The sequence below is a fragment of the Notolabrus celidotus genome, chromosome 2 (assembly GCF_009762535.1).
Source record: "Notolabrus celidotus isolate fNotCel1 chromosome 2, fNotCel1.pri, whole genome shotgun sequence".
Taxonomy (NCBI): domain Eukaryota; kingdom Metazoa; phylum Chordata; class Actinopteri; order Labriformes; family Labridae; genus Notolabrus; species Notolabrus celidotus.
In genome coordinates this window covers 21,342,548-21,367,751 of record NC_048273.1, presented here as the reverse complement: position 1 = coordinate 21,367,751, position 25,204 = coordinate 21,342,548, and the positions used below count along the sequence as shown (strand labels likewise).

The following is a 25,204-nucleotide window of genomic DNA, read 5'->3' as shown; positions in this document are numbered from 1 at the left end:
GATGATGACAGCGATGAAGGCAGAAACCGCAAACATACTGGAGCATAACACTCACCCAGAACCACCTGGACACTCTGAAGATCACCTTCGAGTCATGATGAGAAGAGAGCGTCTGTTATCTGAAGGAAAACGTCGTTGAAGAGAGAGAAGGGCTAAGTTTAATAGAAAAATGTTGTCAGACACACAGAGAGCACAGAGGGCTGCTGGGTTGACAGCTCAGTGGGACAGACTGAGTACTACAGCAATAGTGAACTGGCCTGAACTGGCTGTCTGACGGCAGGAAGTGACGTGTCGTCGTGACATCATGGGAGGTCTGTGCAAGGTGAACAGTGCGTCTATCACCAAAAAGTAAATATTGGCAGGGTTATAAAAGGCTCGTTCAGTGCCATGTACAGCAACAAATGACACATGGTAACATAATTATGAAGTGATGATCCACTGGTGACAGCTCAATATGATGCAGTGACCAAAATGTTATACTGTACGGGAGCCCCAAGCAGACATGCATATTGATCCATTTCAATTTAGGCTGCTGTTTTTCTTGAGATCTCCACACTGATATGAGCATAATCCATCACCCACAGTTACAAGGACTTTACTTATCTCATTACAGTTTTTTACAACTGACTAAAAACTAAAATCAAAAGTATTATACAATTATCAAAACCTTACACTCAAGGAGCAAAATATCAGCCCAGATCTGCACCACTATAAGCACAATGACAGCCTCACACTATTTGCAAAACAATACACACAGTGATTTGCAAATCGCTAAACACACTTTTATACTTTGACACAGAAGTATATCATGATGTCACTTCCTTCAATTACAAGCACACTGGCTGTCAAATTACCACACCTATGAGCCAATTGGTTAAGCCATCAGGTGCGCAAACACATGATTGCTTAATTGAAGACACACCAATCAGGTTTAAGCACTATAAAAATGCAGCAGGTGAGTTCACCTGTCTTCAACTGGATCCAGTATTTTATGTTTGTCTGATATTTACTGAGCTTACAGTGCTATGCACACTACTCTAGTAGCATGAAACCTGGGACATGTTGTGATTCTCCATGTTGACTGATGTAGGTCTATAGAGAGAAATAAATGATATTTTCATCAGTCTGCAGCATTACTCTTGTATAGTTTGGTGAATTTATTATATATTTAAATAGGTAACTGGTTCAAACAGGATTAAGTCATATGAAATGTGTGTGTTTCATATGATAAGAAAATATGTTTTTTATTAATTAGTGTAAAGTTTTTACAAGAGTGTTTCATTTAGCAAAGGATCTGAGGTGTTATGCTACTTGTGTGTGTGTGGTTGTGTGAATTGTGTGTAGTGTTTTGACAAAATTGGCCCTGTTTTCAAAATTGTGTTTAAGCAATCGAAAAAAAATAATTAATGTGGGCAATGGCAGAATGGCATGTTCTGGTCCAGCCTATCCCAGGGACCAATCTATTATTTTCTAAATTGCCAGAAAATGATTCCATTATTTTGGGATAACAAGCTTTTCTATCTTGAGAAAATAAGATAAATGTATCTGTTATAATGAGAAAACTAGTTCTGATATCCCAAGATAAAATGAAAAATAATCTGGGATTTTGAGATAACAAATGAAATTGACTTATCGCAAGAAAACCAGCTTCTTTATATCCAAAGAACGAGTTCAGCAAAACAATATCTACAAAAACGACTGGGAATGAAGCAACTCAACATTATAGAAAATGTAAAGAGTAAACAAAAAATATGGATGCATGCTTTGGTGATTACCACTTTTTTTGTGGTAAACCAATTTTTTCTTTGTGCCTCTTTCAAATGTATAATTAAGAAAAATGATTATTAATTCTAATTTCACCATCTCCATTAAGTTGGGGTACATGCCTAATAGAAAATATACTAGCTTCCATCCATCCTGTGAGTCAAGCTTTTTAAATGTATAAAAGAAATTTAAAAAATATTACTTTTCCATTTTTGTTGAAGTTAATGTCACTAACTTGTAATGGTCAATGTTTTTTAAGATATATGAGAGAGTTTGTCTAGAGCCATAGAGGACACGAGACAGCTGTTTTTCCTGACTGTGACTATCTGTTTGTAACAAGAACCGCACGTGGAGTCCTCGTGTTACAAATAACTCACATGGCTTGTTGTTATACAATCTTTTTTTTCAGAGTTATTCAGTAACAATAAGGTAATCTTCAATCAGTGTTCAGTATCTGATGATTCATTCACTGCAACTCTTAAGGATTTTGTGTTGTGCCTGAACAATTTCCCTCTCCCTCCTCTCTTTTCGGACGACTATAGCAAGTATAGAAAAATGTCCTGCAGGCTCAAATCATCACGCATTTTCCCTGTCCTCTGCAGTGAAGCGATCAGTGACGCACGAGCCAAGAAAAACAAAAAGACCTGTTTCCCACTGCTGCTTCAGATGTGCTAATCCATTCCCTTCATCACTTCTGCAAACAGAATTCCACCTTTTTATAGGGACACAATTTGTTTTTCTTTGACCCTGTCTCAGAAGTGACAATGCTGGGGCCCAGAGATGGGCTAGTGCTTGCTCAGCATTCATCATGACATCAAAAGGCATCAAAGGCTTACAAACACTGTGTCTTTCTTGACTTTATTACAGCCTCAATTCCCCCCCAAAATGGTGTATAGCTGTGTAATTGCTGAGTAAAATGTTGATAAAAACAAATTAAAACTGATTTAACCCCCATATTGAATTTTAGGAGCAATAATCTGAAAAGGTGTGTTTTATGAAAAATATATGCTCATTTCAAACGTGTTGCCGGCAACACGTTTCAAAAAGAGTTGGAACAGGGACAATAAAAAAAACAGATGAAGGAACATCTCCCAAATAATCTGGTTAATTTATAACAGGTTAGTTACATGAATGAGTATCAAAAGGGTATTCAAGAATCCAGAGAGGCTGAGTCTCTAAGAAGTAAAGACCAATACTGGATGGCTATGAACTTCAGGCGTGCCGCAGGAGTACTGCACTAAAAACAGACATGACTCTGTAGTGGAAATCACTGCATGGGCCAAAATCATTGTCTGTGAAACCATTAGCTGCTTCCACAAATGCATGTTAAAACAAGAAACTTTTCTGAGCCCAAGCCCATTTCAGATGGACTGAGGAAAAGTGGAACACTGTCCAGTGGTCTGACGGACCAAAATTTGACATGTTCTTTTTGGAAATCACAGACACCACATTCTCTGTTCTAAAGAGGGACCATTCTCCTTTTTTTTTTAGAATCAGGGCATAGTTCAAAAGCCAGCATCATTGATGGTATGGGGATATATAAGTGATTATGGCTTGGGGAGCTTAAACATCTAGGAAGGCTCAATTGATGCTGAACAATATATACACATTTTAGAGCAACATATGCTGCCATCTAGACAACACCTTTTTCAGGGAAGACCTTACATATTTCAGCAAGACAATTCCAAACCGCATTCTGGATGTATGACAGTCTGCAGTCCTGACTTGACACTCATTGAGAACATTTGGCGTATCATGAAATAAAAAATGCAAAGGAAACCCCTAACTGTTGTAGCTGAAATACTATATCAGGCAAGGCTCAAATACATTTCACTTTCAAATCTCAACAAGCTGGTCTCCTTGATCCTCAGACATTTAGAAGATACAGATGAAAAAACTAAACTTAAGATTTTCCCTATTTCCATCATGATTTGGCATTAAAGCGCTCAGATTTATGGAAGAAAAATCACCCAGTAAAGCTGAAGAGAGTTTTTCTACAATATGACCCCCGGTACAATAGCTATTGTGTGCATTATCAATGATCTTGCTCAACATCTCAGATTTCAGGCCTCTTTAGAAAGATATACACGTGGGATATATTCCTATTCATCAGCAACACGAGGTTAGCCTAGGCATCAGGAAGCACTTAATGGTTTAAGATTGTGAACTCCTCGTCGTATTCTTGATGTATTTAAGATAAAACTATATAAGCAATTACTTTTATCTTTACCTTTTCTATTGTCTTAACTATTTAGGTTATATCTTTTTATTTATTTCTTAACTATTTTCCTTTGTTTAATTATATGAATGTTATTGCAATTACTGTGCAGTAGTCTCTATTTCTAAATCCATTTCTGTTTTATGTTTAGTCAATACATTTTTATTTTTATTTTATTTCAATTGCTGTAAAGCACTTTGAACTGCATTTGATTCATCTGAAATATGCTATATAAAAGTAAGCTTGATTGATTAATAGCTATATATGAGGATCAGGCTAAATTATGAGTATTTCACATGGTGGAAAGTATTATCAAGAGCTCATGACAATGAAAAAAATACATTGAAATACAAGCGGAAAATGATCAGTTGGTGAGGGTCGTTCATTTTTCTCTATTGATCTTTGATGCACTAATTCCTCATGAATCAGAAGTCTTCATACTCATGTCAAGCTAGACCCCAACTAAGTTGTGTTGTCAAACTGTAATAAAATCTCCTGTAAAGTTCAAAGTTCAACATCAATAATTGATCTCTTACAGAATTCTGTTGTACATATAAACTCAATATCATATTAAATTGAATAATGTCCTTGCCATGTTTACAGGCTGAACAAGGTGGAATGTCACAATAATTTGTACTGCTGAAATCAGCAACTGCTTTGTTCAACTTCATTAGTTGTGTACCAGTCATCTGTCTCAAACACGACACTTAAGGAAATGTAACCGGGAGGAGCAAACTGTGCTTTATAACTTTTCTTTATCTCTGTATTGTTCCATTATCAGGATTATCAGGCTTTAGGAAGTCCCTTCTAAAAGAAATCTCCAGCTCAGTTGCACTACAGTCATCACCCGAAGCTCCAAAGAAAGCAGATGGACAGAGGTCGGAAGGATGATGGAGAGGACGAAGGGGCCCTGGCCGTCTAGTCTGGTGCTTATCTGCTTCACTGGGCCTTTTCCCAGCCCAGCCCTGATAAAGGGGTCGACTAGCAAAATACAGGATGTGACCCAATAACCTTGAAAGGCAGCAGGAGACCAATATTGTTTTAATAAAGGAGATTTTCTTCTGTAAACTTTCCCTTCAGATTGGCTTCATCAGGCTTGATGAATGCTTCCGAGACAGATCTTTGACGTCAGCTGTAGTCATTTACTTTGTGCACTGGCAAACCTGCACAGTGGAGACCTGCGATTTACAGCATAATTTTAACCCACACTGGGCAGCTTATGTGATTAGGAAGATACAGCATATAACACGTTATAATTCAACTGTACAACACAGATAACAGATCATTGTTTACATTTTTTATTTGGCTTCAAACAACAACACCAAATGTGGCTTACATTACTCATCGTTATTTTCACCAGGCAGAGTTTTCTGTGAGGGTCTGAACATGGAATAAGTGCAGGGTTTACAGGGTTTGGGGTGTTTTAGCCATTCTTGGAGTGCGAACTTCACCTTCTCCTGTTGTTTTGCTGTTGGTTCATTCCATCGAGCATTTGCCTCCTCAAAATCCCACTGGAAAAAAATGACAAGGCAAGGAGTTATAATGAAGAATCAAGCAGAATAAAAAAATATGTATCATATTCTACCATGCTAATATGTGGTTAAAAGTACCGTATAGGCTAATTTATTATGGTTTAATTGAAACATGAAAAACATATTCAAAAAGTGTATGTCATCTCTCATAGTGATGCTACGAATACCAATCATGTATCACATTTGTGGTTGTGTTTTTCTTAACTTTGTTCCGTTCAACACCGGTGACACAGAATTCTGTTATTATCGGCCAGCCATTACATGTCCTTCGTACCGAGTTTGTACTGATGCCTTCAGCTCACCATTTTTATGCACCCGTGAGGAGAACTAATCGGTATTCAAAATCTTTTATCCCGTCTGCTATCCGGCTTTTAAACTCAGACAGCAGTCTTTTTAGTCATTTTAAATAACATTGGTATGACAAGAGATTATATTGTCTTTTAATCGTTGTCGTATCTTACGGTTATTTATTTATTACATTAACTTATTGCTGTCCTCCACAGACCCTCTGGTCCCATGTACAGACCCAGTGCTTGACTTGTGACTTGTAGCATGTATATATGATGGATGTGTTGTAGATGTTAAATGTTGTATGGTTGTTGTATGGTAAGCTATAAATAAATTGCCCTTCTTGTGATCAATAAAGTTGTCTGAATATGAATTACTTGAAAATAAAAATCTACTCATTATGTCTCATGTTGTGAGAAAGAGAAAGCTCCATCCAAAGAATGCAAACGATTTGTTTGCACATGGACTTAAGTCCTAGCCAGCAGGCATCACACAGGAGACCATAAACATCTCTCAAAATAGCAGAGGGTAACACGGGCCCCCTATACACCAGTCACATATTTTAACTTTACTTCCTAAGCAGACAGACCCAACCCTGTACTGGTCCTTAATCAAAGACCCTTTACAGGAGAACAATTGGGCCACAAGGCAAATCTCAAACAATTCCACCCCTAGCTGTACCCCTCAGCATACCGTCCCCTCCCTCCCTCACCTCCACCTTAGTCCCCCCCACCCCCGCGACAAAGAGACGACACTCAGCACAAATGTGCAAGAAACACACACACAGCACAATGGACAATTCAAGCTTCAGGCTGCTCCGACTGCTCCGTTTGTCCAGGCTGCACACTACAAATTCTTATGTGGTTTTATCATGATCTGCCATTGTGGTCATGTAAAGAAGGGCAATGTTACTTTATTTGTAAAATTGTTCACAATTCAAACTTCTCCTTTCTGTCCTCAGCTGGCCTTGAAATGTTTTTGACAGTTTGCTAATTTCTAGAAAAATGAATGGAAAAGTTTTGCAATTGACTAAAAAGTAACACTTCACAGTGTTGGTGCTGTGTCCAATGTTTAATTACCAATCCACAGCACAGGGTTCTGTGGATTAAACATTAAACACAGCGCCACCTTTGTGGGAACCATCTTCTTATTGATTTACCAAGTAAACAGCCTCTGTTAATTCTAACTATGATGTGTGAAAGTGCCAAGAGAAGGGACAACTGTAGGAACTTCCCTGTGTTTTTCGTTTAGAGAACACTGCAGATAAGAGATTAGTTCAGCACTGAATTCATAGATTTCCACAACTACTGAATTAAGCAGCTCAAAGTATTGAAAATTAGGAAGCTCTTTTAGTATTTAAGGTGGTTGATGGGCCCAGAAACCGTTTAAAGATGAGATTAGGTTCTCTAAATAGAGTTACATGTTTCACTCAATAAAACATGGCACATTTTTAACATTTTTAAAGCCCTTCCTTCTCTGCCAGGGGCATTCACATCATTTGCTTTTTCCTGTTTGGTGAACATTATCAAGCTGCAATTGTTGGAGCACAAACCATTTGCCTTTGTTTCACATTAAATGACATCCTCCGTACTTAGCTGGGCTCACTACAGCAGCATAGTCAGTGAGGGAGTTTCTCATGTGGCAGTGAGCCTCAGGGCCTGAAAAGGATGAGGCTTGTAATTTCAATCTCTGTGAAACTTAAGCTCTGCCTTTTTCAAAGAGGAAAAATTATATAAATGTGAAGTGTCCTCTAAAATCAAGTCTGGTTTTCCACTATGTAGCCAATATTTAACTTTGGACACAACTGCAGATTAAAGCTTCATTCCTCTGGATCCTCTCTGTACTCTTTAACCCACAGACATTCATGCACATATGCTCACCCACTCATAAACCCATCTTTGGAGTTTGACTCATCAATCCTACATGGATATGCTGACAGCTGTCTTCACACAAAAACCTCTTAGCGGCTGTCTTGACTTACTTCCCTCAAAGTCACATGTGAAATGCACAAAGCTAAGTTTTGCGTAATCCTGTCCTGACTGCTACTTCCTCTTGTGAGTTTTTCTGAATGCTTTTCATTTGCTCCACTTCTTCAGTTTATAACACTCAAATAATAGCAAATAAAGATAATGGCATGAACATTGTCAAACATTCATCAGACAGCCTCTGCTTCAACTTTTACCGCTTTGTAAACTTTTGTGGTTTGTTATGCAAGGGAAACAGGTTTAATGGGCTCATGTAATCTATCAACAAACTAAACTACTCCAAGTGTACACAGCAGTTCAAACAAGGTGACATGAGAGACGCTAACTGGGGTCAAACACCCTGTCATAGTCATTACACTTTGCAGCAGTCACACACCAATCTTCTGTTGTAAAGATGATGTCTACCCCTAGTGGTAGACTGCTAGTAGTACACATCATAGCTGTTTAGATGTCATCACTTTTTCAGTATCAACAATTATACATGATTAAACATTTCTTCTGCCGTCAACAGAATTAATCTTTTTTTTTTTTTTACACAAAAAAATTTAGTAGTCTAGCCCACCTCTAGATCTGAGCTCTCCAGTAAAGAGTCATACGATGTGTCTGAGGAACAGAAACTGTTGAATCTGATCACTCGCACTGTGCCGTGGAGAGGCTGGTCCTCCATCTCCTCTTTGGACAGTGTCTCCAATGGAAGGCATTTCTGCAATAACAACCACAAGAACAACAACAACAACAAACATAATTAACTGCAGAATCAACTCTGACTGATATGTTTAATATATGAACTGAGAGTGTATTCCTGTTACCAATACAAATTCTTCCCTTACTTTTCTTGCAGATTGAACACTGACATCCATGTAACAGCCCATGTCAGCTGTCTTCTGGACACTTCTGTTCTATAAAGAAAAAAAACCATTTCAATTATTCTGCACATCTTAGCTTACACAGATACATTAATGAGAAAAACTCTTACACAAGGGTTCATGTGACAAGTGTAAAAGGGGGGCTGAGTACACTCATGTGAAAGGGGCCCACGAAGACAAGGAAATGAATAGCTGTGGTTTCTAGTAGGGTCCAGAGAAAATCCCAAAGGGCAGGTCCAATAATATACACTATGTAGAGCAGGGGTTCCCAAAGTGTGGGTCGGGACCCCGTTGGGGGTCGCGAGATACAAATGGGGGGTTGTGAGATGTCTTCAAGAATGTTTTTTTTTTTTTTAAGTTATCTTAAAGTAGTACATTTTACCCATAACAGTAAATAATAGACAAAAAATAGTAGAGTTTTCTGCCTTTCTTTTTGCCAGATGACTCCTACGTTTAGGGTTGGTTAACAGTGAATTATCAAAAGCATCAGTAGCCGCCATAGACTGTTAAAAATATGAACGTAGTATCCGTGACGTCACCCATTTGTTCCTGAGAGCTCTTTGGAAGCCAATCGACGGCGGCAGCCATATTGGAAATGCGGAACTCAACCAGGCAGAGTGTGGGTTGCAGGCTGAAAAGTTTGGGAACCCCTGATGTAGAGGAAAGAATCTGCTTACTTTTGTTTGTGCAGATGAATTAACTCGCTGTTTTCTGTGTTTCTTCATGTCAGTGTTATCCTCAGGGAAGAGGCCAGGGCAGCCTAAAAGGCTCTCTGTATCTGGAGACAAGGTGGTCAGCTGCTGTCTGCCTCTCTTGCACCAGCAGATTACTATAATCTGAGGATGCAGAGTTAAAGGTCTACTGATCACATCTGGTAGAAATTCATTAAAATTTACATTCAATAACTGTGATTAATGGCATATTGTCAGTGTCAGGCAGAAACCTTGTATCTCCATATTCAATTATATTTATTTTTTCAATCAACTTTTAGAATATAACAGATGAAAATATTTTAAAAAGCTTGTGGTTGAACCTTATGCAGTGTTTCAGTGAGTGAAATATGTAGGGTTTTTAGTATTCTGTGGTGAAGTGGTGTTTTTGGAGATACAAGGTTTCTGACCAATTGTGGCAATATCTATACCGAAGATCAAATGTGATCATGTTCTCTTTTGTTTCATACTGATGACAATGTTTATTGCTCCAATTAACTTTAGAAAAAAACATTTTTCATTTTTTTGGATGATTATTGCTGATGCTGCCTCTTCTTTAAAGCTGGGGTTGGTAGTCAGATTTAGATACACTTTTCGTTATACTGGTTAAAATGATCTTTCTGTCCCGATGGCGATCAATACATAATGTGTTCTTAAAAAAGAGCCAAAAAAAGCCGCTATGTACAGCCGGAGTAAACCTGGGAAAACACCAACCAATCCCTGCCATCAGGAGCCAAATTATGAGACCAATCAAATCCTGTCCTGCCAGCCTCCTGCGCGTACATTTCATGTCTTGTTTGTGTTTTACGCTACGTCAACTTTATATATAACATAGTGAAAGTTAACAAACAATGTGCTGAGGACTGGTTTGGAATCAGTGGTCGCGAATCAGCAGCGCTCGTGCATCTAAGCAGGGGCGTTGTTTTGGAGGAGCTCTGAGGGTAGGGGGGGAGGGGTTAGACGGGGTTCTGATGAAATGCCACATTCAAATTCATGCTAGTTTTCTGTGGCTACCAACCCTAGTTTTAAACCTTCTAAAAAACTCTAAAAAAAAAAGACAAGGGAATGATAGGAGCGTGGCTAATTAATAATGTTAATATATATTCACTACCAAGCATTATTTCTAGTTCTGTGGCAAATGCCACAATGAAGGGCCATTGAAGCCTCTAACCTGGCTTTATACAGCACAAGGATACAAGAAGGTCCAGGTGGACACAGCAAATTGCTGAGAGCAGCCATGGCAGGACTCTTAAAACAAAAGTAAACTGAGAGTCATAAAGGAGTATTGCGCTGGCATAGAGAGCACTGGCTGATGAGGAGAGCAGCCCAGAGGACATATGGACCCAGGTCAACATCTGTCCTTGGAGCTAAAGGAAAAATACAGATGAAATCAGTTTGACCCTAGGAATCATAATGGGAAAAAGATTTAGAAGTAAGCCAGACACCAAAACACTTGTATGTGTTTAGTTTGTTTGTTACTCACTGATCTGTTGATTGCAGGAAGCCTAGAGGTACAGGAGATGACAAAAGAGAGCACACCAAGTATGTAGCCGAGGATTTCAGTGTTGTCCTGAGTGAAAAACAGTTTTAGGTTGTGATAATGTGAATAACAAGTGAGGATTATTAATCTGAACAGACCAGGGTTGAAGAAGCTGAATGACTACAAATAGCCACAGTGGAGGTGTGTGCACTCACTTGGAGGGTGACATGCAGCAGTTTCCTCCCACCCAGAGGAGTCTGTGCTGGATGGTAGTCGACAAGGGGCTTCAAAAATCCTCCAACCACCAACAGCACACACATGGCAAGGAGGTGCTGCCTCCTCCTGTTCTTGATCATCCTCTGCCTCTTTTCTGCAGAAACACACACACACAATGAGGTAGTTGTTAAAGCGCATCCTGTGGTCAGAACATTTGGTTATCTGTGGAGTGGCTTTTATCTGTTTTGCCTAACAGTTTTACCAGTTGGGTGGTGATAGAAGAAACCCTTGTGTTACTTTTCTACACTCTGTTGAACATTACATAGCTGAGAGTTGTCTGAGATTAATAAGGCTTTTTCCCTTGAGAAAAAAATGCTTTATTCTAAACTTACCTGCCTGGGAGTTCCAGCACAGAAATAAATGAAAGCAGCATGAAATGACATGGATAACATCTACAGCAGCAGCAAAAGCACCCATTAACATCTACAAAAAAGGAGAGCAGAAATAAGTTCTCACAGTTTTGAACTGATGATAGGTCACATTATTTTTTAAAAAGGTTACCAGTATATAAAGCTGACTGGACAGAATGGCTCCAACTGTGCTGCACATGTTACCGAGGAAGCTGTAGAAGGATGTTAACGTCCCTCCAGGATTTTCTCTTCGATACATGTACCTCTGGTACACGAGCCTTAACAGTAGAAAAGTTAAATTGCTAAAAGATTCAAAATACATTATTGACTCTGTGTCATCAGCAAATACTTACAGAAAACACGACAGCAGTAAGAGTAGCGCGGACAGACAGCTGAGACCGATAGCGATGCATCGTTTATCAGCGTCAAGGGACAAACAGGTAGACACTGAATTAATGCAAAAGTTAGCAAGGTTGGTTAGAAAAGTGTTGAAGTTCCCCCTCGTAACGTCTAGTACCTCCATGTTTATAGCAGACGTGTTTACATGTTGTATTACTCGAGAGGAACGCTAAGTGCAGCACCTGTGACACTGCGCTGCAACATGCTGATTGAGTGTAGAACGCGCACGCGCCCACAGGTGAGGGCGTGCAGGTTTGAGGGAGGAGCTCCCATGAGACACACCTTGAATACAAACTTCAATATATTTATCCTGCGGCGAAACTTACTTTAAACAGAAATAATTTAACAAAGAAGGAAAGTTACTCTCTCATTTCATTAAAGATACAAACAGTGGTGGACAGTGACAGAGTACATGTACTTGAGTACTGTACTTAAGTATATGTTTTGAGAATCTGTACTTTACTTGAGTATTATTTTTTGGGGGAACTTATTACTTTTACTCCACTACATTCAGAAGACAATTATTGTACTTTTTACTCCACTTTCTATCGATGCTCTAGTTACTCACTACTTTTGCTTTAAAGTCAGATCATGAATTTCCTTCTCTTTTCTGAAATCTGAACCCAAAGACAGTATAATGTGTTTGTGTAGTTCTGTTTGTCTCAGTGGTTTAGACATACCAACTGAGCACCCATGGCCATATCTTCAGCCTGTGTTAGAGGTTTTTGAAATGAAGGATGGTATGTATGGTTTGAATGTTCTCCCTGTTTCCCACTCTGCCCAAACAAAAATTCACAGTCCAACCTGAGAAAGCGTGTTGAGCTATGTAACGTTTGCTTAATTCCAGATGAACATTTCAAACTAAGTTTTCTGTGCTTGGAGTAACTTAGTTCCTGTTTTTATTCAATGGTATTGTTTCAAGAGATTTCAATTATTTCATTCTAAATAAACATAATGTAACAGAATGTACTCCTATGTATTCTTGACTGCACTTTGGTATTGTGAAAATACAAGGTTTTGAGATTTTTTTAAGAAGTACTTTGAATACTTAAGTATTTTTCAAAGCAAGTACTTAAGTACTTTAACAAAAGTAAAAATCTGACAGAGCAACTTTCACTTGTATTTGAGTAATATATGACCTGGAGTATCTATACTTTGACTTAAGTAATGAAGACGTGCACTTTGTCCACCACTGCATCTAAATAATATATGTTTATCCTCCTGCACTGAGGAAAACAGAGCTTTTTAAAGAAGTGCCACTGCACTCTAATGCATCCAAGAAAGGAAATACTGACATGAAAACTTCCAATTTATTTCATTATAAATCTTTACATGAATCACACCTGTTTATGGAACCAGGCAAACCCCAACATACAGTATTATATCTGAATAATGAAGTGTATTTTATAATATAAAGTGAGGTGTTGTTATATTTTTTTTTTTTTAGATTTGCACCCTCTGGAAAATTCCTGAAACCTGCAATGAGTTCAGGTGTATAACTGGTGATCCACTGCATCAATATGATCTTCAGAACAGAGAAGGACATGATGGATGATGCATCTCTTTGACCAGAAAAACCTGCACTTTTCATACACATTGAAATAATGGGTCTGGATCTACTTAAGCCTACTGCTTATCTTAATTCCTTTGGAATCACAAATAAACTGTATTTTCATGTTTCTCTTGATTGCAGAAATGATCTGTAGTTAAAAGTCCCTTGATTTCAGATCATCATCAGGCATCCAGATGCTTGTTTAGACGGCGTACTTTCTCCTTCTTGTTTTTGTTGCCGTGTTTCTTCCAGGGTTTTCCCGCCACCATCTCCGGTCCAGTTTTTCCAGGGCCTACTGGTCCACTACCTGGTTTATAGCCCATGACAGACTGGACCCCCTTGGAGAGCGCTCGCACATTTTCCTGAGGACAGAACACCCATTAGTTCAGAAGCATTTAATTCCCCAACAAACAGCAGCTGTTGGAGCTGTGCATCTTTCTTCCAAAGGGATGATGCGTCATACCTGATGGAAGAAGTTCTTGTCAACCACATTTTCAATTCTTTTGATCCTTGGTCTGTCTGTTGTCCCAGAGAGATCACACATGTCCTCATCTCTGTTTAGGAACTTGCTGTGCTGCGGCTGGAAGTCCTCAGCATTGATATGAGGTGGAGGATGGCAGTATAGAAGTTTGCCCTGTAGGAAGACAACAATATGAGTAAAGGTTTCTATTCTAATTCCTCAGCAGAATGGTACGTTTTCTCAGTCGATGGTTCTTTTTGACTTATTCAGCCTTACGCTCTTTCTAAAATAAGCAGTCAACTTCAACAACAAAATGTGTTAAAGTTTGATTCCCAAAATGTATCAGCAACCTATCATTTTTCTGTTCTGTCTCAAGTCTGGAACTTACGTTGACAAAATCCTTCAGGATGTAACGGGCTGATCTGGACTGATCAGGCTGGCCGTGTGCCGTCATAAAGCCTCTCATGTCTGAAATTAGAACATATAGTAAAACATTTCATATAAATCTTATCCACAGTGCTTGGTCAAAAATAACACCAATAATCTCCATCAACAGTAAATTGCTGCTAAGTGTAATTTTTGGTCTATTTTCAGTGTGTTCTCTGTAGAAATGTCTGGCAGTCTCACATCCGTAAGCCATGAGCAGCTCTTCAGAGGTGGGTTGTCTGTCAGGGTCTTCATCTTCTCGTGGTCGGATGATGTTGATGCCGTAGGTGCCTTCTAACACATGTCGGGGGACCGATTGACATATGTGATGAATCTGTTAAGGACTTATAAACCACCATCCGAGAAACTTGTTTAAATTGGAGCTTCGTGTTGTTCATATTCAAGTCTAACAATAAAAAATGTGTATTTAAAAAACATTTTAAAACTGATTTCTGTTATTTGACTTCACTCTTGGTCATAACAGATGAACACTGAATTCTACTGCCATGATTGATTGCCAGTTAAAGTACTAGTTTGTTGTGGATACATTCAAAATACCTAATCCTGGCAAAATACCTACTATCAATCCTCCACACACTACACAGCGACTGTGTTGTTATTCTGTTAATGTATATTTTAAAATTAAGGACTACACTATTATATTAGTGATTACTACATCATACACAAAGAGTTTGATTGCTTGGCTGGCTCAGGAGAATACAGCTAGAAAATACAGCTTATGTTTCTCAGAGGCAATAAACTCATCCTAAATATATCCTGTGTGTTAGGTAGGGATGTGTTAGGATCACTTCTTCCACGAAATGATTTAATGACGTCACCCTTGCTTGTTGGCACCAGAATTATTTGTCGGTAAACTAATAACTGATATTTTTTATTATTAGAAGCACATGCCTGTTATAGGAATTGTCTGTGCTGTAGTGTAGTCAAACCCTATAAGCCACTATCTGAATGTAAACAATCATAATGGAAGGATGGTATCGTGGTTTACAAGTATTTTGATCCCTAAAAGATTGTATAAAATTCATATTTATCATGAGCACATCCTAAAGAGAATGACTTACTATTGTCGGTTGTTAGCCTGCACCAAACAGAGGGGTGGGAGATGGGTGTATCTCAAAACATCAAAGTATTGTGAAAAAGTTATTCATAATATCTCAAAGTAAGAAAAGTGAGTTGAAATGAAGTACTCTAATATTTTGAGATATGGTTTTAAGATTTTTGAGATGTAGGCCTTGATTATCAAAAAAAGAAAATGCTTGAAACATTTTAGTTTACATGTAACAACTTTAGAATATATAAAATGTTTACTTTCTTAAATAACTGATGTTTAATAATTAACTTCTCAAGATACCATTTTTTTAAAGAAGCACTTGTATGAGTATTAACATTTTGAAAAACAAAAATAATACCTTAAAATCAAAAATCGAATTACTACACCTAAATTCAATAAGAGAGGTTAAGCACTTTCTTCCAACACCAGAAAACTCTATTTTCTCTCTATTGGTTTCTCTGAAGAGCACGTGACAGTCAGCAGACTAACCTCACAACAATGACAATAACAACAACACTGACAATGACTGTAACAAGCACTGGTAGTTAGGAGGAATGAAAGGCACTGATTGTTCACTTATCGATCAAAGATGGGGTAGCTCTCCTGGAGGGACCAAAACAAATAAATCAACAAAATTGTGTCCAGGTGTTCCTGAGATGTCGTGTTCACAAAAACAGGACAGGCAGACAGAAAGATGGACACCCTGAACACATCTTGTCTTGATCATCTCAGAGCTGCAGCTGGGTTTCTAAAGAAGTTGTGCCGAAAGCATTTAAAGGATATAAGAGACACTGCAGGTACATGATCTCTCATCTGGTCAATCGGCAGAATCCCACAGCAGATCATCTCAGCTTTGGTTGAAACAAAGGAGGGCATGACAAGACCTGGGCAGTCACACAGGCACAGACCAGGCTCCACATAGAGAGTCTAGGGTACATGTAAGGAAAGGAAGAAAGAAATCAAATGTGTGGTTTTTGATAAGGAATCCAATGACCTGTGTGCATAATGAAAGCTGTGAGGATTACCTGAAAGTGCTTAGTGTGTCCAGGAGTGGCTGAAACCGAAACCTTCTTATTCCTCAGAATAGTGTTGATGGTGGAACTCTTTCCCACGTTAGGATACCCAACCTGTTGAAATGACACACAGAGGAAATTGTAACTACACTATAATCAATACACATGCTTTACAGGGCTAGCTGGAAGAGCAGCGACCCCTTAGCTAATGCATGCTGTGACCGATGTTCAATAGGAGCCTGCTACATTTTCATGATCTTACATTAAACAAACAGTGAGCAAAAGAAATCTTTAAAGAGTGTGGTTTAGTGTCAACTTGTTACCCACCAGTCCCACTGTCAGCTGTCCGTCTTTACACTTGGTCCCGCTGTGAGCAGCCTTAAATATCTCCAGCAGTTCGTCTTTATGCAGCAAGCGGCTTGAGTTACGGAAGGAGGAGCTGGATGAACCAGCTGCGCTTTCTTCTTCTTCCCCCTCATCTTCTGAGCAGGTGTGCCAGTCCTCTTCTTCCACAGTTATCCTTACCTGCTGCTCTTCTTCATCCTCATCTTCTGTTGTCTTCATCTCAGACTCTGCATCTGCCCTCTTTACAGCCTTGACGTCTTCATTATCTGGCTTTCCCTCCTCTTCTTCATCACTTTGTTCACATTCTTCATCCTCCACTTCCATGCCCTGTGAGGAGAGATATTTTGTGATGCTGGGATTAAAAAGCAGGAATAGCAATCATTCAAATGTCTGTCTGTCTGTCTGTCTGTCTGTCTGTCTGTCTGTCTGTCTGTCTGTCTGTCTGTCTGTCTGAGATGCAGACACACACTGAGGGACAGAGAGCTGATTGGAGGATATTGACAGACCTGAGTGACTGAGTGGTCTAAAACTTTATTTAGGAAGCCTGATGTTTCTCTACAGTTTTAATGTTTATCAGTTAAATACAAGTAATCAACTGCAGATTAGAGTCTCTAATTACAGTGGAATAAAACCAAGTAATCCATGCAATAAACATTTGCATCCACATATATTCAGGTACAAAAATTCTATATCTTCATCAAAATGAATTATTTAAACTAAAGTCAACAACTTGCGGGTCTCATCTCCCAATCGTTAAGGCATGTGGACAAGTAGATCATATAATTTAGAGGATTAGTCGTGGAAATACTGGACAAATAATGCCCCTAATTTTAATTGAGTGTGGTACAAAGGGTGACAATATCATACACAGACAGATCCATGGTATATCTGCGAGACACTAATGGGTGGGCGTTAGACATCTTCCAGCAAATATATATATTTGTATTTTTTAAGTAATCTAAAACAGCATATTTTACCCATTATTGTCATTTTCTGCCTTTCTTTGTTGCCAGATGACTCCTAGGGTTAGGATTAGTGAACAGTTAATTACCAAAAGCCTCCGTAGCAGCAGTGGGTTGATTCACAGCAGCACAGGAAACACAGCCACATGTACATATAGGTAGGCTCATTTTCTGTAGACCAGCTGAATTAAGTATGAAGCAACATTTAATCTCTTTGAGCGACAGTGGGGATTGCAAGTCTTTGGCACCTACAGTATATTTTGAGGGTCATATGAAAAGTTTGGGAACCCCTGTTATAGAGGACTGGAGATGGAAACAGAGGACAGATTGCACCCCTGTATTGTTCCCTCTGGGTCTCACTGCTAATGTGGCACATTGTTTGCAGATGATTCACCCTTTTCTTCCTCTTTTTTGACAAGACTGGCATTTGATCCATATCTATTAATACTGAACATTGGCTTGATCAGCGGAACTCCCTCTCAACATATCAAATCTGGTTGTCGGTTATGATGCGGAAGTTAAAAAAAAAGTACAAAACTGGCAGTAGAGGATACTGTAGTGTATAATTCATACAATTAGTTACATATACATTTTCAAGGCCATTTTCCTACACATTGATTTACTGGGGTCTCCAACCTGTTCTAAATATGTATTTTAAAACCTCTTCCTCACCTTCTCCTCTGCATCCAGTCTGTTGCCTTCAGCCAACGCAGACCAGAAAACTGCTCTGAGTCCTTCTTTCTGAAAGTGCCTGGCCCAGGCTCGTCTCTGCTCTCTGGTCAGCAAGTCGGCCTTGTTCACCAACAGCATGTTCACCTTTTGCTCTGACACTTCCTTTACATACAACTCCTGAAAACACATTATAAGAAAAAAACATGTAGACTGTCACAGAATTGAAATATTTGACTTTTTTAAATACACATTCTTCTGTTTATAGTTCCTCTATCTAGTTTGTTTCTTGTTCTTTCTTTTACATGTTGAAAACAACAATTGCTGTGGGAAAAAATGTAAGACAATGAAGAACAATCAATGAAAAACATTCAGGCACTTTTCCTTTGCTGCTAAAGCAACTGTGCTTGTTTACCCACCATGTCAGGGCATCTGAACAACAATGGATTTCTGGCATCAACGATTTGAACAACGATGTCACTAGGAGGAAACACAAGAGTACATTTTTCATAAGTATTTCACAATATCAGAATATTCCTCAGCATGAGCTACAATTGTTGTAATTTGTACCTCCTCTCGATCACTCTCCACAGCTGTCTCCAGAACTCCAGGTTCCTCTCAAATGGGGTGAGAAATAACTTCTGTTCCTCCTCCAGCCTTTAGAGATAACACTCACAGTTAGAATTCACATCACATACGCTGATCTGGATTTTGTACACAACTTTCATTGAGTTTATTGATTATTGCATACTCTGCAAGCTCCCGTCTCCATTCCAAGAAGCTGTCCTTCTCTGCAAGCTGAAGTGCTTCTGAACTGGTGCTCTCATCCCAGTGGGGTCTTAAATTTAGGAGAGATGACAAAAAATTATAGCACTCATGATTGCAGTTTCATTAAAAAAGGAAATACATCTTTTCTCCTTACCGTCGAGGAATCCTGAGGAAATGCCTATTTTCTTCATGCAGCTTCTTCAGCCTGTCTCTCTCCTCTGTTGTTAATAAACCAGCTCTAGCTTCAGCTGGCACAAACTTTATGTTGAGTTTCTCTGTGAAAACAAAGCAAAATGCAGTGATGGAGACTATGATGGAATCAAAGGATAGATGCAAAGCAAGTAGAGAAAGTCACATTTAGTCAAAACATTTGAACTTCCTACATGACACAAAAAATAATGTAGTAAAGTATATAATCATTAATGAAGATAAGGGACACTGTAAACTTGACAGCAATTAGTTAGTAGTTAGTGAGTTTACCCATGACATAGAGTTACATAAGTCAGTATAATTTACTGTACCAAAAGGTACAGCCCAAAGTCAACATTTATTTTGAGAGATCATGTTTGCTTACAACCACTTTGACAGGATGGTATGCATTACATTGCATTATATGTATCATATGCAAACCTAAGTGATGTCTTACTTACCAGCAACAAACTCTGTTCCTGCCAGTTCGGCAGTGGCCAAAAAGTCATCCATAGAGCTCTGCTCTGTCACTGACTGCAGGTTCAGCCGTCCCCAGTCATAGCCATCATTCAGCTCACTGGTGTGGATCTGTGAATGTGTAACAAGGGTCAGATATTATTAAACGTTCCTATCTGTGAATGGAGGAGAAAAGTGACTTGGAGGAATGGGTAATAGTATAATACCTAAGATCATGCTTGCAATGTTATTGTAGCCGAACTAACAACTGATAAGATCAGGGCTGGAAGAGCGTCATCTTTATGCTTGAATGGGTGGTTCAAGTTAACACACACTGTCAGGGAAAAAGGGTAGATTGAGAGCCTTTAATAGTCTATTTCTGCAACAAGGATCAATTGTGAAGTCGACTAAACCCCTTTTTTTAACCAGACAGTGGTATCACCACCTTACAGCATGGTCTGTTACCTTACACTGTGTTCAATTCTTTGCCTTACAGCCTGGCAGGAGAGATACTTAATGAAGCACTAGGATTGAATAACTGAGCATCTTGATCAAGCAACTCCACAGAACAAATGATCAAAACAGGCGGGACACAGGTGACAGACAGAAAATCCTTGACAAGCTCAGGTCAAAATGTGAACTTGGTAATATAAAATGAATAGTAAGACAACTTTATTTTATCATTTGTTAAAACGTGTTAAATCCACGCAGTGTGTTGCCATATCATACCCATGAGTCGCCCCTCTTGTTTCCTCGGCCTGCCTGTAGTCTTTCCTTTATCAGAGCTCTACCCAGTCCGGCTCCTCCACCTGCCTTCTTCTTACCCATAATAACAGTGGTGCTGTCACCTAACACAAATTACAGTGGTGTAATTTAATGGAAAATGTCAAGACAAAATTCTACCAGTGGTTACAGATCTCCATGTGCACTGCGCCTAGGCAATGTTGTCGTAAGTACCGGAAGTGGGACAAACCAAAGCGTCTTACAGACTGAGGAATCGATCTGAACTGATTGAAAGCATTAACGTTACAAAATAATTCATTTAAAACAAATTTTATAACATTTTTATTGATTACTAATTAAAATAAAGTCAAGGCTGATTCTTATTCAATATTTTATGTGACGTAGATGTGGTACAGTCCATTTTCTGCCCAGCTCCCAAATGTGTCCGGACGAAAATTGGACAGCAGCGTAATAGTTCCTCTTTCAAGTCAATTCTACGAAGAATTTACAAACCATATCGTCCTAATTATTTCTTGTTTCAAGGGTAGGATAAATGTTTTAGCTAACATTACGTGTTTCCCAAATGAATAATTAATTTACATTTATTTCCAAAAATCACACGACGTGAGCCAGAAGAGGGCAGCATAGAACAGCAAATAAATGAGGCTCAAACACCTTACTTCGTCCATGTGCCCCAACATGATGAACTGACAGACAGCAAATATTTACGTAAAATATGTCTCATTTAAAGGAAGACAATTGATTCCATAGGACTACTCTTTCTGTGTTCATTTTCAGAAACAGATAGAACATTGGAATTTCAACCTGCTTAATTTTATAAATGCAGGGGGAAACTTATCAGAAAGCTGAAAGCTGAAAAATTGAGCACAAAACCAATAACTTGATTTTGAGGTTGAAAAGTGGTGGACTTAATGTTCTTAAGACATCAAATTACCAGGAACTTATGGACACGCTTATTTATTAACTTGATATCAGTGGTTATTATACTTTTAAAAAATGGAATCTTATCTTTCCAAGGGTTTTGTATTTTATCTTACTATTTGTGACGAGGAATAAGTTTTTCAGTAAACGTCAGTGTTATCTGAAAACAACACGAGTGGGAGCGAGAAGTATGAATGAAAACAGAGACGAATAACCTGGTTTTCTCTCATTTGGTTTAGTCCCCCCCTACAGTCATGCTCAAATGGTTTCTTCCTGGGTATAAACTGTGAAGCTCGTGCATTCACAGTAGTCTGTACACTGTCCTACTTGGAAGCAGGACAGAGGAAACCACAATGGACCAGAGCACATTAAAGGATCAACAGATGAAGTACGGTGTCTTTGCGTTCCGTTCCCATAGAGTAGCTCATAAATGACCGAAGGGGACAGTAGATACCTCTAGGATTTAGTTGTAGCCTAATACAAGGTTTTATTTGCTTTCTCTCTCAGTAGACTTTGTTGCTGTTGACTGGATATAAAATGCTGCCGTGGAAGAAGAATAAGTTCGACCTGATTGAGGAAGACAAGCAGTCCAAGCAAAAGGGCTATGCGGTGAGTCTCAACTATTCTGCGCTCACCTCCTTCGCCAAGTCCTGCCCTGAGAGCGCACTCAACAGGGTGGGCAGCATGTTCAAGTCAAAGAGGAAAAAGGTGAAGATCACCAGCGAGGACCCCACATACACTGTGCTCTACCTTGGAAATGCCACCACCATCCAGTCCAAAGGGGACGGCTGCACGGACGTGGCGGTGAGCAAGATCTGGGGCAAAAGTGAAATGGGCAAAAACGGCACCAAGATGAGACTGACCATCAGCTCACAAGGCATCCGGATGGTGCACGTGGACGATAAAGCCAGGAGGCCTGGACACTTGTACTTGCTGCACCGGATAACTTATTGCGTAGCAGACCCGAGGCTACCCAAGATATTCGCCTGGATTTACAGGCACGAGATGAAGCACAAGGCCGTGATGCTGCGCTGTCACGCAGTGCTGGTGTCCAAGCCGGAGAAGGCAAAGGCCATGGCGCTTCTGTTGTACCAGACCTCAGCTACGGCTCTGGCAGAGTTCAAAAGACTAAAACGGAGAGACGATGCTCGTCACCAGCAACAGCAACTCATAGGGGAACAGACAATCCCATTGGTCCCCCTTAGGAAGCTGCTGAACGGACAGTGTTACTACAAACCCCCAGTGGAGCGCAGCCGGAGCGCGCCCAAGCTGGGCTCCATCACAGAGGACTTGGTCGGGGAGGAGGAGGAGGAGAAAGCAATGCACTTTGAGTGTGAGGACATTCTGGACACGGCCGATGATTGTGTTACCAACGGTAAACAAGAGTTGTGTCAGATTATTAATGATTTGGGAGAGATGAGCATAGGAAACGATGTGCAGACACTGAAAGCTGACCTCAGAGTCACCAGACTGCTTTCGGGAGAGAGCACGGGGAGTGAATCCTCTATAGAGAGCAACCCTGATCCCCCTCCGCTCATTAACGGGATCCAGGAGATAAAGGTGCAGGAAGTTGCCTAAATTATTTTAGGCTTTTCTGTTCACCTCTGATACATTGTTATGTTAAGCAACAATCTCCAACAGAAACATTTCCCGTTTCAACTTTATGTTGGAGAGTTAACCCATAACCTGTGCCTCCAAGACTTATTTAAATAAACCAGAAACCATGGAAGTAAAATAAGGCTACTGAATGATATTTGGAGAATGTCTAAACAAAGAAAACTTGGAATAGCAAGTGCATGCACATGAGAGGTTGAACCGACAAAATCCCTGTGCGCCTTAGGACGCACGGAACTAATTCCATCTATTTTACTTAAGAGGATTTGTTGTGGCCTCGAGCTTGTTTACCTAATGATTTTTTTTGTCTTTCTTTATCATGAAAATTGCATTTTTCTGTTGAAAAGTGCCCCTAACAACTCGTAAACATTCCGTTTAGACAGCACGTTATTTCCCTGAACGGTTCAGTTGGTCTAAACATGCATCACTACTTTCCTGTCAGGGTTCTTTTGTTACAGCCTGTTCATTTTATTCTTATTTTGCACTGCTGTAAAGTCATTTAAGTATTATGTTGACTTTGTGTACATAATGTTTGTTGGTATGTTGTCTGAAACATAAATGTCATATCTTTGCTGTGCAAAAGGAAACACACCTTAATGTATTAAAATGTAAAGAAAGATGTTTTAAATATAAATATGTTATTTTTTGAAGAAAAAAATGTGGTTTGTTATGTGAACCTCATAGAATTATCAATAAAAAAATGAAAATCATATGAAGTTGTTGAAGTATGTGTACAAACTCAAAAACACACAGATATTGTTTTCATTTGGTACTCTTCAATATGACTGGAAACTATCCTCAGAGTCTTGCAGGAGGTCAGACATGCACTGCTCCTTAAAGGTCACATCAAAAGTGGTTTACTTCAGGTATTATCAGACTTATTTTCAGAGTATCCGCTTTGTTGTTTGTTTGTATTCTATGCCTGGTTTTATAGCCTTTTTCACACAAAGCAGGTTCAGGGAACAAGCTGCGGAGGTTATTGCATTAAGCTATTGAAGGCCCTTTCATTGTGACCGTGCCTCAGGGACTGCCAGGCCACCCAGGAGGACGTCACCACACGCACAAGCAGTTAGAACATCACACAGGTTCTTAAATGACAGGGCAGAAGAAGCACCTGAGGCTGTTTTAACACCTAAGTGTCTGTCTTTTATTTGCTACGTCACTGCTCCTTTGGTGAGAAACTTCTGAAACTCTCTGAAGAAGACAAACAACTGAAGCACATTAAAACCCACATATCAGCCAGTAAGCTACATTGCTTTCACATAACTGGATAAAATTAGAAGTGTCATGTGTCAGTTCCTCTTCACCAAAAATATCCTTTAATACACAGAAGTAACATTGATATACAATTAATCCACTTCCTTCTGTTTAATACAAATACAATACTCCTGGTATATGAGGCCTGAAGTGGCACAAAAAGCAGTCCTCTCTCATGCCAGCGCATGTGACCTTTGGCTGGCGAAGTGATGTGGGTGTCAACACTTCCACCGCTGCTCCGTGTATGCGAAAGCCACACTGTTACTTCCTTTCACATACAGAAGCATGCATACACACACCACACAATCATCACTTCAGACATTTGGGCAGGGACAAGGATAAAATTAACAACTGGCAAAACATAGATAATGATATACGTGTTGTGCACCCGTCTGCAAGAGTCAGAAATAATCTCACTAACACCCAAGTGCTGAAGATGCACACACTAAAGGAGCTGAATAAGACATGAGGAGGGAGAGGCGTTCTGTTACCCGAAGAAGGTGGATGCAAGGATTGTTATCTGTGCAGGCTGTGCCTCACCAGCTGACACAATCCCATTGGCCATGCTGAGGTATTTACTGAAAACAAAAACACTCCCACTGTGGATTTAGACTTAGATACAGAGACAGAGGGTTAATGCAGTTCAGCCAGGGGTTGGCAAGTCCTATAAAAAGCCTCCAAGCCGCTCATTATGAATTGATGTGCTTTCATGAGGCACACATGCACGCACACACACACACCCTAAATCAAGACTGCAGTTGCTCTATTTGTGGGTTCTCAAATGGATATCATTCACTTGAGTTGAAAGCAACAGAAAAACCCCACACAGTCAGTTTCTCTTTCACATGTGGTGTGATGCCCTTTTTTTTTTAACTTCAGCTGGGTTGC

The 25,204-nt window shown here is 39.5% G+C and overlaps 4 protein-coding genes across 5 annotated transcripts in view; 1 reads left to right on the top strand and 3 right to left on the bottom strand.

The window, feature by feature from the left end:
- Positions 1–274, bottom strand: part of atp13a3 (ATPase 13A3) — a 39,776-nt gene extending 39,502 nt beyond the window's left edge. Inside the window, exon 1 of the mRNA XM_034704250.1 lies at positions 56–274. The gene's annotated coding sequence lies outside the window, so the exon portion shown is untranslated. The remainder of the gene's footprint in view (positions 1–55) is intronic.
- A 4,990-nt stretch (positions 275–5,264) lies between these two features.
- tmem44 (transmembrane protein 44) lies at positions 5,265–12,112 on the bottom strand. Its single transcript, XM_034704258.1, has 10 exons — positions 11,823–12,112; positions 11,621–11,747; positions 11,452–11,542; positions 11,059–11,213; positions 10,847–10,933; positions 10,560–10,730; positions 9,331–9,489; positions 8,618–8,686; positions 8,350–8,490; positions 5,265–5,493 (listed from the first exon to the last, which is right to left on the bottom strand). Exons 1-10 carry the CDS (start codon positions 11,990–11,992, stop codon positions 5,320–5,322), a joined length of 1,344 nt encoding a protein of 447 aa, XP_034560149.1. The 5' UTR covers positions 11,993–12,112; the 3' UTR covers positions 5,265–5,319.
- A 1,047-nt stretch (positions 12,113–13,159) lies between these two features.
- Positions 13,160–20,747, bottom strand: lsg1 (large 60S subunit nuclear export GTPase 1). The gene is made up of 14 exons (XM_034674328.1): positions 20,510–20,747; positions 19,786–19,912; positions 19,290–19,410; positions 19,119–19,205; positions 18,938–19,024; positions 18,787–18,847; positions 18,371–18,547; positions 16,719–17,063; positions 16,404–16,505; positions 16,162–16,305; positions 14,508–14,631; positions 14,269–14,348; positions 13,884–14,054; positions 13,160–13,782 (listed from the first exon to the last, which is right to left on the bottom strand). Exons 1-14 carry the CDS (start codon positions 20,606–20,608, stop codon positions 13,603–13,605), a joined length of 1,905 nt encoding a protein of 634 aa, XP_034530219.1. The 5' UTR covers positions 20,609–20,747; the 3' UTR covers positions 13,160–13,602.
- Positions 20,748–21,708: 961 nt separating this feature from the next.
- On the top strand, positions 21,709–23,769 carry fam43a (family with sequence similarity 43 member A). Of its 2 annotated transcripts, none has more exons than XM_034700141.1 (2): positions 21,709–21,833; positions 21,956–23,769. In XM_034700141.1, exon 2 carries the CDS (start codon positions 21,983–21,985, stop codon positions 23,021–23,023), a length of 1,041 nt encoding a protein of 346 aa, XP_034556032.1. In that variant the 5' UTR covers positions 21,709–21,833; positions 21,956–21,982; the 3' UTR covers positions 23,024–23,769. The 2 variants fall into 2 exon arrangements, with proteins under 2 accessions (XP_034556032.1, XP_034556025.1); XM_034700134.1 differs by having other exon boundaries at positions 21,749–21,833; positions 21,953–23,769.
- The last annotated feature ends 1,435 nt before the right edge of the window (positions 23,770–25,204 follow it).